Source organism: Eublepharis macularius, chromosome 2 (genome assembly GCF_028583425.1).
Source record: "Eublepharis macularius isolate TG4126 chromosome 2, MPM_Emac_v1.0, whole genome shotgun sequence".
NCBI classification, from domain to species: Eukaryota; Metazoa; Chordata; class Lepidosauria; order Squamata; family Eublepharidae; genus Eublepharis; species Eublepharis macularius.
Window position 1 is genome coordinate 172,984,148 of NC_072791.1, and position 14,914 is coordinate 172,999,061.

Sequence of the window (14,914 nt, forward strand, 5' to 3'; positions counted from 1 at the left end):
CATATTCCCTTAACTCAATTTTATCTCTTTTGCACTAGGATCCTTAAACTGTTGGGTGACTGTTCCCTTCACAGATTAAGATTGCCTTCTGGAAGGTTTAATTAGGACCAGAAAAAAGTTTCCTGTAGTCTACAGCTATTTCATCGGCAAAGAAGATACCTACACACTCAACACTGCGCGTGCGTGCATGTGTGAAAGAGAGAGAGGCTGTCAAGTTGTTTTCAACTTATGATGACCCTATGAATTAACGACCTCCAAAATGTCTTAGTATTAACAGCCTTGTTCAATTCTTGCAAACTGGAGTCTATGGCTTTCTTTATTGAGTTAAGCCGTCTCATTTTGTGTCTTCCTCTTTTCTTACTCTATTTCTCATTCCCAATATACTACTCCACATGTACTTACTTACTTTATTAATACCCCATCTTTCTCCCCAGTGAAGACACAAAATGGCTTACACTGCTCTCCTATTTTCTATTTTATCGTCACAACAACCCTGTAACGTAGGCTAGGCTAAAAATGTATGTGACTGGCCCAAAGTCACTCAGTAATCTTCTATGGAAGAGTAGGGATTAGAGTCTCATCCTAGTCTTACACTCTAGCCACTGTGCAACACTGGCTCTATTTTGCTTAAAAATTCTGCTTCTATATAAATTCTCTCTGGAAGCAAGTGTTTCATCATTTTAAAAACTAGGAAAATATTTATTCTTTTAGCTACAGATCTACTAGGAAAACATAATTAGCCTACCGTATGTTATTAACAATCCATAATATCCTTCAACAGCTGCAGCATGTGAAAGGGCAGGCTGTTTTGTGACTTAGTGCTCATGCGTATGCAATGACTCTAGAGAGGATACATCTGCTCCCCACTCACAGATTTAACTTCTAGAGACCCTTGAAAGAGAGCAGTACCCCAAAGAATGACAATTCTAACAACACACACAGACTTCTTTTTAAAAAAAGCAAAGCATTCCCAAAAAGCAAAAAAGGGACAAAACAGAGAGAGTGATGCACCAGATACTGTGACCAAAAAACAGAACTACCATGGCAAATACAGAGAACTGCAGCACAAGAGAGGCTCTCAATGCTCTCACATTTGAGAACTGAGTGTCCAGCAGTGCTCAGATTTAGAAACTAAACCTAAATATGCCTTTTCCAGCCTAAGGAGCTTTCCTTCAATTTAAGTGGTTCTAAGAGTGGTAGAATGCACACCTATAAGAGTTTATGATGCCTCCGCTAAATTAACATATGCACTGCCAAAACAGAAATTTAGCCTTCCTTGCAATTTTTTGGAAGAATGTAGGAAAACCTTCTCGTTCATGGCTATAGATAGTCTGTGTACAAATAAGCCATGTTCTACATATGCAGGGCAATGAAGTAATGGAACTGAGAGACCTAAGAGGACTGGGAGATGCCTAGAATGGTGCTGGGGGGAAATTCAAACAGAATCTGACAGAGTGCGCTAAAGAGCTCACTGCAAACAATCCTACTTGCTACCATCACAGCATGAGCTACTTCCAATCCAGATCAGTTGTTTAAAGTATTTCGGCACATATCGAATCAAAATTCTGAGTCTTTAAATTCCCAGGATCCTTTGATTAGTTGTGATACCTTTGCAAAGGTTTTAGTTGAGAAAACCTCAACTGATCATTCTGATCTGGATGCTGGCTGAGACACTGGTAATCCCCAACACACACTTTGGTCTGTTTATGGATAATTTTGATTTGGTTACAGCAGTTGGTGACAGGATCCTGAGATTTGTAAAGCCACCACTTGTATTTTGGATCGTTGTCCATCCTGGCTACTGAAAGCATGCAAGAATTATATTAATAAATTGCTACTTTACATTATATATCAATTAGTGACATAGGGCACCTTTCCCTGGGCTATAAAACAGGTGGTCATTCACCTGCTATTTTAAAAAAACCTGTTAGAGAAGAACATCTGTAGCCAATATCACCCTCTATCTAATTTGCCTTTACTGACAAGGTGATAGAAAGACCTGTAGCAGGGCATTTCCAGAACTTCCTGGCCAACTCATCTGCCCTAGACCCTTTCAGTAGGGTTTCAGGCTGGGCTACAGAATGGAGTAGACTCGGGTGGTCTTAGCCAATTATCTCCATTTGAATGTAGGCAAGGGCTATGCCATTCTGTTGCTCTTACTATTAACAGCCTTTCATACTGCAGACCATGCCATCTTGTTGAAACGTTTAGAGGTAGAAGCAAAGATTAAGGGATCTGCTTTGCATTGGTTTACATTTTTCCTTAGGGGTGCTATTCAAAGGGTTACTTTTGGAAACTTGTAGTCATTGGTATGGGAATTGCTCTGTATGGTTCCTCAAGGCTCAGTGCAATCCCCCCTGCCATTCAATCTCTATGTAAAACCCTTAGGGGAAACCATTCATGGGCTTGGAGTAAGTTGCTATCAATATGCTGATGACACCCAGCTCTTTATCCAAATAGGCTGGTGATGCTGTAGAGGTCCTGAACAGGTGGTGCCTGTATTATTGTGGGATGGCTAAGGGTGAAAAAGTTGAAACTGAATCCTGACAAGATGGAGGCTATTATCACTGGGAAAGCTGAGGTTGTGAAGGGCACTGTCCTTTCCTCTTTTGATGGGGTCCAGGTCACACTTGCTGTTTCAGTTAAGAGCCTAGCGGTTGTACTGGATCCAACATTACTGCTGGAAACAAGTTAAAGCAGCTTTTTTAAAAAGGCATTCTTTTAGCTTCACTTAGCTTGGATGAGGGCCCTGTACCTGAGCTGAGCACATGGATCTACACTATGATAACTTTGAGGTTAGACTATTGTAATGCACTCTGCATGAGTTTAGCCTTAAAGACTAGATGGAAACTCCAGTTAGTACAGAGCACCACAGCCCAGCTACTAACAGGTGCGAAGCAGAAGGTGAATGCCACACCAATTCTGCAGACTCCAATCTGTTACCAGAGTCAATTCATTTCAAGTTTCCGGTTATCACCTACAAATTCCTTGTACACACATCCCTGCAGGACCGCGCCTACTAAGCCCTACTGCAACATCTTCGTTCATGTGAACAAAGCCTTCTGAAGATGCCACCCCACAAATGGGTATGACCAGTAAACTGCCTCTTCACGTGCATTCTCTGTGGCGGCCTCTATCTTTGGAATAGCCTGCCTGAGCTAGTCATGAAGGTTTAGGGTTGTCGAGTAGGCTGCTACACTCCTGTCATTTCAGAGAATGTGCAAAACAGAAGTGTTCAGGAGGCCATTTTCTGCTTCTTCTCAGTGAGAAACGTGGACTATATATGAAGGTGGTGGTGGTGGTGGTGGTGGTGATAACAATGATAATGATGATCTACTTTAAACTGCACACACAAAAATCTCCCATCAAATAGAAAACTTTCTCATGTGGATCAATAGGACTGCAATGGGGAGGAGAAATGTTGCCTCAAGCCTCTCCCTCTCACCAAGAGTTATGGCTCTGCACCCCAAGATATGTGGTCTTAGTGCAGGCAGAGGTGTGAGGGAATCCATCTTTTAATATCAATCCAGAGTTTCTCTGTTATGAAAATGCAATCACTTCCGGAACTTCCGAGAAGTAGTCTTGCTCCTAGAGCACACCAATCAAAGTTCTTTTGTGCGATCTTCCGAGGCTCCCAGCTCTCAAACAGTAAGTAATTACCTTGCTTGTAAGATTCGAATCTACCCTCTGAGATCTCTAAGGCATCTCCCCCGCAATACAGACTAATCTGAAAGCCTAATCAAATATCTGGTCAGGAGCAGTACCCATCTCCTGAGCCATTTTTACCAGTATTAGTCCCTCACTCGTTATATCAACGATGTAATTCCCTATTAGGAAAATTCCACATCTCCCAACAGCAGGCCAAATCCTAGAATCTGGCCCAATGGCAGGGCAAATCCTAGTACTGTACCAATCACAACAACCCCACAAGAGACTCAAGCCTAAAACAAAGAGCAGAAAAACAGTCTTTCAAGCCCCATCATTTTGTCATTGGTTTTGTTCCTAAACCTTCCCCCACTCCAGATACAAGACTACAGGATTCCATCTTCAATACAAGTAGAGTACGATCTCTTCTCTGCCACTGTATCTTCTCTCTTGAAACTTACCATTCACATCTTTCTCTCATTCCTGCTCCTTAGTTTTCTCTTCCTCAGCTTGCAGCCAGCCAGACTTACAGTCTGTCAACCTCCATAGCTGGTTCAGGAATCATTCCCTTTGATCCCCAAATTCCTTCAGTGCTCATCCCTTGGTATTTTCTATCCCTTTTTAGGCAACCCCATATCTATCTCTGCTCCCTGGGTTGGCTGTTCTTTGGATTATCCACCATTTTAAAGTTATGTTGCATCTATCTTCTTTCCCCCTCATCTTCCCTTAGAGGCTTATTTCCACAGGAAGGCTTAATTAGAGGAAAGAGAATTGTCTTAAACCCTATGACCACCAGGGGAGGACAAGAAGGAAGAAAACACAGAGTCTCTACACAGCTGTCCCAAATTTGGAGAATTAAATATTATCTGTTATCATCTTATTGTAAAAGACAGCTTCTCTCTTTAGTGGTAATATTTTACTAATTAACTCCTTGATCAAATGGCTCCTCAGAGCTGCGAAGATGATGAGCAACCTATTCATAATGATTTGGCATCTGTATATAGAATATAATTAATCGATTGATTATTGTTTATTAATATATGAATTCATATATAACAATTATATAATAGGTCATATTATATAATTAATTCATATAACAATTATTATAATAATTACTAATAATTAATAGAATAAATACAATGTAATTAATAATATAGAATATATATACTTAAGAAAACATGGCCAGAGAACCCAGTGCAATTTCTTGTTCTTCTAAACAACCTGACAGACTGGTACAGAAGAATTAGCCCTGCATGCCCTATGGGTCAGGCTGTGAGGCCATATGTTCTATTACTGGTTATATGTGACCTCAAATACTGCATATACTCAGAGGAGTGCATAGAGAGTTTTTTTTAAAAAAAAATAGCAAGAAGATACCCAGTTGTGTACAAGTGGATAAGCTTTGAACTTCCTCACATCTGAAAATGTTAAAAAATGATACTGAAAATAGAAGCGATCAAGGAATCTGGCATCTATACCAGAAGAATTAATTAATAACTATTTATGTTCATTTTGTTCATACAGTAATGAAATACAAAGATTAATTATCCTCCAAATACCAAAGGATTAAAACCACTAATTGCACAACTGAAACTGCATGTCTCATGATTAATAAACCTTGGCGCTTTCAGCAATTGACATTAAAATTTATATCTCCCAAGTACAAATACACCAGGGTATGGATATATAACATTAAACCAACATACAATTAGCAACACTTTATTTTAATTATCTTTGGGCACTATTAATGTTGGCCCTGTAGTTCATTTTTCTTCTTGGATTGCTCCTTAGATTGCCTGTGTAGATTAATTCTAGAAGTATTGGCACACACAGTTTTTTTAAAAAAGAAAAAACAACAAGCTAAAGCATAAAACTAGAATCAATGGAGGAATCCTATTTGGTGACCTTCCTCAGCCAAGTCTGCCTATCCATAATGCTGTGTGGGGCTTTCCTTCTTCCTTGAGGCAATTTACCACAATTGATAAAAAAGCTGTGACTTCATTAAGCAACTTCCTATCATCAGAAAGAAAATGAAGAACTAAAAGAACTATGCAGACCCAATACTGAAAACTAAGCTAATAGAGCTCACTGGAAATATATTTGAAAGTATATTGGAAACAATTATCTGCATGGAACATTAACCCACCGAACAACAATTGATTAAAAAAGAAAACAGAAAGCAGCAAACAAGAAAATTCATCCAGATCCAGAGAACTTAGGTTAACTATCAATGCTATGAAATAACGTATATGTAACCATGAAAATGCCTGTGTAATATAAACATCTTCAGCATACTCAAAGAAAGGAAAATCTTAAAAGGCAAAATACACATTTATCTGAGACCTGCCTTGTTTGATAAACCATAGGTCTACTGGAATTCAGCCCCCATATATTGCCTGGCAATCTTTCCTCAGATACAGTGCAATGGCCATCTTAAGATTTTCTAGGTTTGCTATCTGATTTACTTAGTAAAGCACTACATACATTGAGGCCAGCCCCATCCCAAACTTAACAGCACTATGGTGGCCTTTTAGGCACCGCTCTGACACTTCTTCGGGCTCCTTCAGTCCCCCCACAACGTTCTTTCGGCAACAATGCTGTAACTAGCAGAAGAATTTGCAACAATTCCCAGCAAGAAGCTGCAAGTCCAGGAGTCTTTTGGGACTCAGTTTCCAGCACTAGCATGGAAGTCGACCGGATAATTCACAGCAGTGAAGCCCTTTTGTGGGTTTCACCTTAAATGAACACATGGAATGAAATCACAAGTTTTATGTATTAAAATCTTGGAGAGTATGAGCAAGCCTTGATTTTGAAGCAAATATATTTATGAAGTTTCTTTTTAAGGATATATGATCCTTGACATTAGAGAAAGAACGTTTCAGTGGTTCTAAGACAGAGCATTTCACTCATCCTGGTTAAATGAATCATGATCAAAAAATACTTTGTAACGGGAGCTTAAGGGAACTGAGAAAGATAAGATTTATACACTGCACCGCCATTCATTACCAATAAAAGTGGAGACCCCTAATGCACAAAGTTCCTTTTTATCTTACCTCGAGAGCCTTGAGCCGTTCTAGCAGTAATTTTGTTTTTTCTTTCTCTTCTTCAGTACCACCGTACTTGCTCCCTGAATCTTTATCTACTGTGATGCAAGTATCTTCGATACCTATCTTGCATCTTTTGCCTTCTTGTGTCAATGTGTCCTGAAAAGATTAATATATTTTTCATCAATCAGCACTAACAATATCTGATAGAAAATGTTTAGGAAGACTCTTCAAACCCCCAAACATTCAAAACACATGAAAGTGTAACTTTTAGTCAATGCTCACTTTTTTTTATCCCTTCCTTCTTTCCAGGACCTCAAAGCAGTACAGGTTTCCCCCCTCCCCGCCCGCAATTGCCCTGTTAGTTAGATTAGGTTGATAGTGACTGGCCCATTGAGATTTGTGGTGGAATACGGATTTAAATCCAGTTCTATTCCATTTAAATCCAGTTCTATCCCAAATGGGCACTCTGAGGAATGAAGATTATGTACCTGAATAAGTCGGACCTTGCATATTTCTAAATTCTCACTAGGAATTAGAGAATTTGCTTTTGGCTGGTAGTTTTTTTGCTAAGTGTGAGTACCTTTTTTTAAAGCCTTTCTAGAGTAAGACTGGAGGTACACATCACAATTATCATGTGGCTGATGCTAAAAGCAGCATCCCTACTTCTGCAGCTGTGTCACATAAAAATAAATAACAAAGGGAAAAAACCCTTCCCTGTGATGTGGTAGATTAGTTTCCAAAGTCCACCTTGGTTCCAGGTTTTTCTAAAAAAAACAACTTGTACAATGAAAAAAGCTCTTCTGGGCATGCAGTATTAGTCAGACGAATCCCCCCACCTCACAAACTGAAAAATGCAAATTCATTATCTCAACTAGAGATGGGCACAATTTGAATTACGATTTCAAAAAAAACTCGATTTTGGCATTTTCGACATCGTGACTCAGCTAATCGGTTCTGTCCATGGCAACCGATCTAGCGGTCGGGAGTTTGCTTGTTCAGGACTTGATCGGATGGGTCAGTTTCTGTTCAGAATTGCAGACACTCTGGCGCTACTAATTTATTCCCGGGGCAACAGAGTCAGGGAAATGAGCTGTGTTTGCCCTCCTTCTGTCACCCTCGAAACACGAATGGAAGCTCAGCTTTCCTTGATTAGCAGGCTTCCTTCCAACCACGGAGCAGCAACCCCAGGGAAGGAGGGGGAAGGGGGTGAGCACAAAGGAAAGGCAAAAGGCAGCGCGGGAGGCTGGGAGGCCGCCTGCGCCATTTGCCTTTCCCCAAGACAAGGGGTGCGTGGGCAAGTCGGCCGGCCCTTATCTTGCGGGGCAGGTGAACGGCGCGGGCAGCCTCTGAGCCACTCGCACTGATGCCAGCTCCGCAGCGCACCGGGACAGCTGGCTTGCTGCATGGGCTGGGGCAACTCAGGAGTGCGCGCACGCGCGCAAGAGCCTGACTACGGTTGCCCTGGGCGCTGGCCTCCCCGATTCCCAATTGCGGACTGGAAACGAGAGTTGATCGTTTAGAATCGGTGGCCTGCGTTCGGCAGCAGCCCAGATCCACAAACGGCTGAATCGGAGGTTTTTTTTTGGATCGGGCCCATGTCTAATCTCAACTATCTATCAAAAAAGAGAGCGTCAAACAGCATCATGATGCACCACTCAAAAATGGCCTATAGGTTTTAGTTCCAAAATAAACTAACCTTACTGGTGAGAAACAATCCTTCTTTACTATACAAAAGCATTTTAAAACCAAATTCATATATTTTTCAAATGACAGCATGTGGCAAGACCCTCATTTTTTTCTATGGAGCAGGAATAAATGAAGCTTATTTTCAAAGTGCATTGCAGATATCTATGACTTAGGGTTTTATATATAGCCCTTTGCAATCTTTTTTTTTTTTTGACATCCAGTTCCAAGTTAGCAGAGTCAAAAATTCACACTGTATGTCAACTAAACAAGAAACACATTTGAGGGCACTGATGGCAGAAAAGTAATACTACAGCAAGTTGTTGCCAGCAATGTCACTCTGTAACAACACGAACAAGCTAAATAGAAAAGAATCAAATTATATCAAATCCCATTCTCAAAAGATACAGGCTTGATTCCAAAACCAGTTTTTGCTGGCAGAAGTGGAGGAACAAGGAGTCTTTTTGTGGACTCCCAATTCTACAGAAGAAACCTGCTGTACCTCCTGCAGATTCTGGGAGTATCCTGACTAGACATGGGCACGAACAGAAAAAAACATGAACATGGTGTTCATTGTTCGTTGCCATCCACGAACAACGAACATTGACAAACATGATCCTGTTCACAAACATGTTTGTTGTTCATTGTTCGTGGGGGCCAGCAGGCTCTCCTCCAGCCATCAAGATCCCTACTGCACCACTCCCAGAAACTCTACCTGAGCAGGCAGCAGGAAAGTTACCAATAATAAATAATAGCTTGGCCCTAGAGCCTGGCAGCAGCCCTGGAACTTGAAGGGGTAGATCCCTACTGCACAATTCCCAGAAACCCCACTTGAGCAGGCAGCAGGAAAGGTACCAATAATAAATAATAGCTTGGCCCCAGAGCCTGGCAGCAGCCCTGAAACCTCAAGGGGTAGATCCCTATCCTACCACACACAAAGAACATTCAAGCTCCAATGCACTCACCCTGTCTCTCTAACAGCAGCTGTCTCTCCCTGAAAGCCAGAGCTGGGAGCCCCTCTCCCCCCTGGTCTTTTCCTCTTGTAACAAATTTGGAGCTCCAATCCACACTTGGAAGGAAGACCTGCCTATCAAGCTAAATTGGGCTTAAATTGGGGGTTCCAGGACAACAGCAGGAGTTCAAACAGAGTTCAGACAATCCCTGCCTGAGTTGCCATGGGAATTGATTGTAGGTGCCAGACTGTCTGCAACGACCACCTATTTGTTTAGAATGGGGCCTCACGAACAGCTTGTTTGCGAACAGCTGATTGGGCTGTTTGTGGGGGGTTTTAGTTCATATTGCTGTCCATGCCCATCTCTAATCCTGACCCCTAGCAGCTGCATTTTAGGAAGTGCAATGTGCTGCAGCAGGGCACTGGAGGCAGCTAAGTTTTATGCACGAGCTCAGCTCCACTTGTGCTATTCAGGATCCAAGCCACACATAGGCTTTCACAAAAATCACTTCTATGCCACTTGGGCAACTGAATTCAATGCATGTGTACAATGTTTGGGTGTGTTGGGGGTGGAAGTTCTGCTGTGCCTCAGTGCCAGGCCCATCATTACTACATATAGCTTCAGTGATACTAAAAAATACATCACATTTACCAATTAAAGCTGCACATCCTTACCTGTAAGTCCTACTTAATTTGATGAGACTATATATATATATATATATATATATATATATATATATATATATATATATATATATATATATATATATATATATATATATATATATATATATATATATAGAATAGTTCATTGGAATCTAGAAGCCCTATGACTCAGGGCTGCCAAGAGCGAGAATCTAGGGGGACAAAATTCTAGGGGTCTGGTTGCCATAGGGGCCCATGAAGCTAGCAAAATCATGTGACCTAAATGTCAGTCTGGGTAATGTCAGTAGGATCTTAGTCCAGAGACTTCTTGTTGCACTCATAAACCCTACGAGGATTTGCTACCAACTTTTTCTTCATCTTTCTAATGAAAACATCTTGCAGCATTCCATATTGCATTACTGGACCTATATTGTTAAATAAGAAGACACCCACATTCTATAGTAATTCTGAGTAATAAGAATAATAACATTTGATTTATATTCTGCCCTTCAGGACAACTTAACACCCACTCAGAGCGGTTTACAAAGTATGTTATTATTATCCCCACAACAATAATTACCCTGTGAGATGGGTGGGGCTGAGAGAACTCCTAGAAGCTGTGACTAACTCAAAGTCACCCAGCAGGGTTCAAGTGGAAGAGTGGGAAATCAAACCCAGTTCTCCAGATTAGAGTCCCGCACTCTTAACCACTACACCAAACCTCCACATGAGCAATATACAAATAATCTCTGAAGTGCCACCATGTTATGCCGTAAATGAAATCTGCCAGAGAGCTGGGTTGACTGTATACACATTATTGTGTACTCAGCCAGCCAGCAGAAAGTCTCTAACATTCCTAAATAACAACAGAACATGCCGTGGACTTCATTTACTTCATTTATATCCTGTCCTGTCTTTCTTCCACCATGAACTTCAAGGTGGTGGTACATGGGGCCCCAGACCTGCTTAGCTTCATCAAAATTGCTGCATCAGGTCTTGTGTCACAATAAGGTCTGACCTCTTGTGGGTTATCCCACATTGTACTACTGCCTGCTTCCCTACTCTGTAATCCAGCAAAACCATACTAAGCCATAGAGAAATAAATGATGTGCTATAATGCTCTGTAGAGTGACACCTCTTATTCTAGACTCAACTTGTGGCACACTTTGTCCACACTCTAAACTATTCTAATTGTTAGGCTTTAGTCATCATCAAACAAAAGACAGTAATCGAGGCCCTACATCTTAAGCACAAACAGTTTTTTTAGGCAGCTTATGCTACACTATTCAAGATGAGATACTTGACAAGGCCACTAAATCATGTTCATTTAAAATATTTTCTCTTCAAACTCCTTGGCAAGACAGTTATTTCTAGTTCAAACTGAACAGTACTTACGTTCCTAATAATTCACATTGATTGGGAACTCCATGCCATTCTTAAATCAGGCTGAGTAATCTACCAATTTGGCACAAACACATCTCACAATATGTGGGGCTACAAATTATTGTAAACCAAGCCATAAATTACAAATAATTTCTGAAATGCCACCATGTTAGGCCCTGAACAAAATCTGTCAGAGAGCTGGGCTGACTGTAAAACAAGTGCTGAACCTTTTTACTTAGTAAGAATATGACTAAGATTTGTTATAATTTTTAATTACTATCCATTGTTGTTATAGTCAGAATGATAGGCTCTTTTAATACATGCCATCATTCTGATCTTCTAGTTCTCTGAAGAAAACGACTTATATTTAAGTAATAATGACCACAAGTAAGTGGATGTATGTGCTACAGTTTCACTTCAGCCTAGGATAAGTTATAGGTACACCCCAATGGTACAAATGTTCGTTTCTGTGATTTACAAGGTATCATTCATGATTACTGAGCAAAGTTGAAGAAAGAGATAAGAACTTTAGAAAGAAGCTAGATCTGGAGTGGGAATTATCACCTATTAATGTAGATTCTGAACACCTGTAAAGGGCAACCCATTTCTGAGAGACAACTGTGCCGCACAAGCTCAGGAATCCTATTTTCTGCTGTACACAGATTTGCATATTTTAGAAGCTTGCCCTTCATTATTAACTTGTAGCACTTCATTATTCAGTACCAGATGGCTATAATCTGTATTTTCTGTTTCGTACCACAGTGGAGAAACAAGCAATTGATATGTACAATAAAAAGGGATGGGGGGGGGGGGTTGCAAAAGAACATGAATATCTACTTTTGAATATAATATCTCAAACCGATGTTTCTTACAAATATACTAGGGTTTTTGTAAGATCTGGTCACCTCCTCCTCTTACTGCTGTAGCCAATACTTTCTTCCTTTCCCAGTCCCACTAGCCCACTAGTCCCACCACACTTTCCATGCAACATGGCTTACAATGTCTTTCAACTCTCTCTGTTCTGGGGCCGAGGCAGAGGTGAAAAAGCAGCAGTGACTGATGCGTCGCCTGAGCCTGCCCACTGTTTTCTCCCCCCCCGCCACCTTCTAATCTACCTCTTAATAGGTGGGTTCTATGAGAGGCCAAGGATCTAGGCAATGGAACGGTCTTGATGAAGACAATGGCTTGAGACACACCATGAAGCCAAGACTTATTTTCACTATGGTTAGCTTGTGAAAGCAGGATTTGGCTTGCATATATCCCAGCCTGCAATGAAGGTGGTGCTGAGTGACCACTAAGCCAGAATCATAATTTGTGTAAAATCATACTTAAGATTAACACTTTATACAAATTAACTACAGATTCATTAAACCATGGATTTGTGTGATGTCTGAACTAAGCCCAACTGAGGTTAACAAACCAGCTTCAATCTCTGGATTCAGATTCTGGTTTGATGTATCCTTACTAGGGGTGTGCAGTTCAAAACTGTTCGTGATAATTTTGGATCCAGATTTCAAGAAGGCCATGCTTTCCATTATCTGAAGTTTTGGGGACTTCCTATAGTATTGCGAGATTTTTTCAGGGGTTTCTTTTAGGGAGGAGACCTGAAAAGTCAGGATCATTTTAGTGATTGCCCTCCCATTTCTCTCCCCAGATGTAGCAGGAGAAGAAGTTGGCATCACCATATGGCTGTTTTGCCATGTTTGATATCCCCAAGCACACCCAAAACAGCTAAAATTGGGTTCATTTTTAGCTGGAGTATATCCAAATGTACCCAGGCCTGGATATTACAGGTAAGCCCAATCTCATCAGATCTCAGAAGCTAAGCAGGGTCAGCCTTCGTTAATAATTGGATGGGATACCTCCAAAGAAGACCAAGGTTGCAGAGGGAGGTAATGGTAAACTACCTCTGTTAGTCCCTTGCCTTGAAAACCCTAGCAAGGCTCACCATAAGTGAGATATGACTTGATGGCACTTTCTACCACCATCTAGATTAATTTATGGCTATGCTAGATACTGTGTTGAATGGGCTAAAAATGGGAGAGAAAATACTGACTGGTAAAGAATAACAGAAGGAGGAAAAAGAGGCTTGGGCTTATAAAAAAATTAAGTGGGAGAGGACAGCAACGAGGAGAAAAATGATGCCAAGGCTTGAACTGCTATAACTTAATGAAAAGGGGGAGCAATGTAAAGAAAGGATAATGAATGGGCAGAGCAGAAAAAAAATAAGAAGAGAGGAAAACTATAGGGAAGGTTTTGAATAGCTTGTCTATGCCAGCCCTGGGAGATTGGTTGGCTGGCCATTTTAACCCATTCAAAATTGCTTTCAAAATTCCCATTATTATCTTGTTAAAAACATTCTCATGCTCACTAAGCAGAAACCGTACCAAATTATACAAAATTGCTTTATGGCAACTAAAACTTAAGTGTGGTGCCAAATGTAGTATCCCTGTGAGTGAAAAGTATATCATTTGGCTTTCAATGCATGATATTTAGCTTTACTCTTCATACGGCACAAACCATGACTTATTCCATGGGCAGATTAAGATAAAGAACATGTGAGGTGAGGAGCCAGTCAGCTTACGTAAGGAAGGAGTCAGCTTATGTATGGCAACTTGCAATTTTATTGTAAGGAATCTTCACACTGCTAGCTTTAAAAGGGGAGGGAAGGAAAACTATGCTATGCACAAATGGCTTTAGCGATTTGCTGCTAATTCTTAAGTCTTCCTCTATTCTCAGAGTCATCTATTTTGCTCCCAAGGTCTTATTGTCCTTAGATATTGTCTAGATTAGTTTGTTATGGCCCAATACAGAATTTTCAAGCTCAGCCACTCTTAAATTTGCTCACTGAATTTTAGCATAGACCTTTAATCTCCCTTCTTACCTATTCTAACTCAAGGGCACTGGGAGTATAAAAAGGCATTTTATATACTCATATCCAAAGCTATAAGTTGGAATCTCTGCTGAAGTTCAAGCTTGCCTTTAGTTCTATGTGGAGTGTATGATAATGAGGCTTCTAAAATCTCAAGGTTTCTATTTTTTTAGTGAGTTTTTAAAAATGCATCTTTCTCTCCTTCTGAATGGAAACCTCTCAGCCTATTAAGACTATGACTAAACTGCTTGCTGTTACTAAAATCCTAAACAAGCTACCTACTAAGAACAAAAACCAAGGCTGCATAAAATTACTTATCTGACTTACAGATGGAGACCCCAGCTTTTTTTAAAAAAATTGTTTTTACATTCTGATGGCAACAGAGCAGAACAGAAAATGCCTTTGCTTTAGACATGCCATCAGCAAATGTAACAACATTTTATACACACACACACATACACACACAAACACACAGCTAACAGTTTTTGCTCAATGCAATCTGGTAAAATTTAAAGCAAAAACATTGGAAGGTTTCAGAGACATCCCCCCACCCCACACACACACAAATTTGTTCACGGTTTAACATTATGACAGTCAGGAAAAACTTATAAAACTTCTCTCTCTTGACTCTGTATTTGAAATTCTGTAAAATTCCTCAGATTAAACGCTTATGATAGATCACAGAAC

At 40.5% G+C, this 14,914-nt stretch overlaps 1 protein-coding gene across 1 annotated transcript in view; it reads right to left on the reverse strand.

The window, feature by feature from the left end:
* The window catches only part of NCKAP5 (NCK associated protein 5), a 526,585-nt gene that overhangs the window by 261,238 nt on the left and 250,433 nt on the right, over positions 1–14,914 (reverse strand). The window contains exon 6 of the mRNA XM_054970102.1: positions 6,699–6,848. Within this exon, the coding sequence (XP_054826077.1) occupies positions 6,699–6,848 (150 nt within the window). The remainder of the gene's footprint in view (positions 1–6,698; positions 6,849–14,914) is intronic.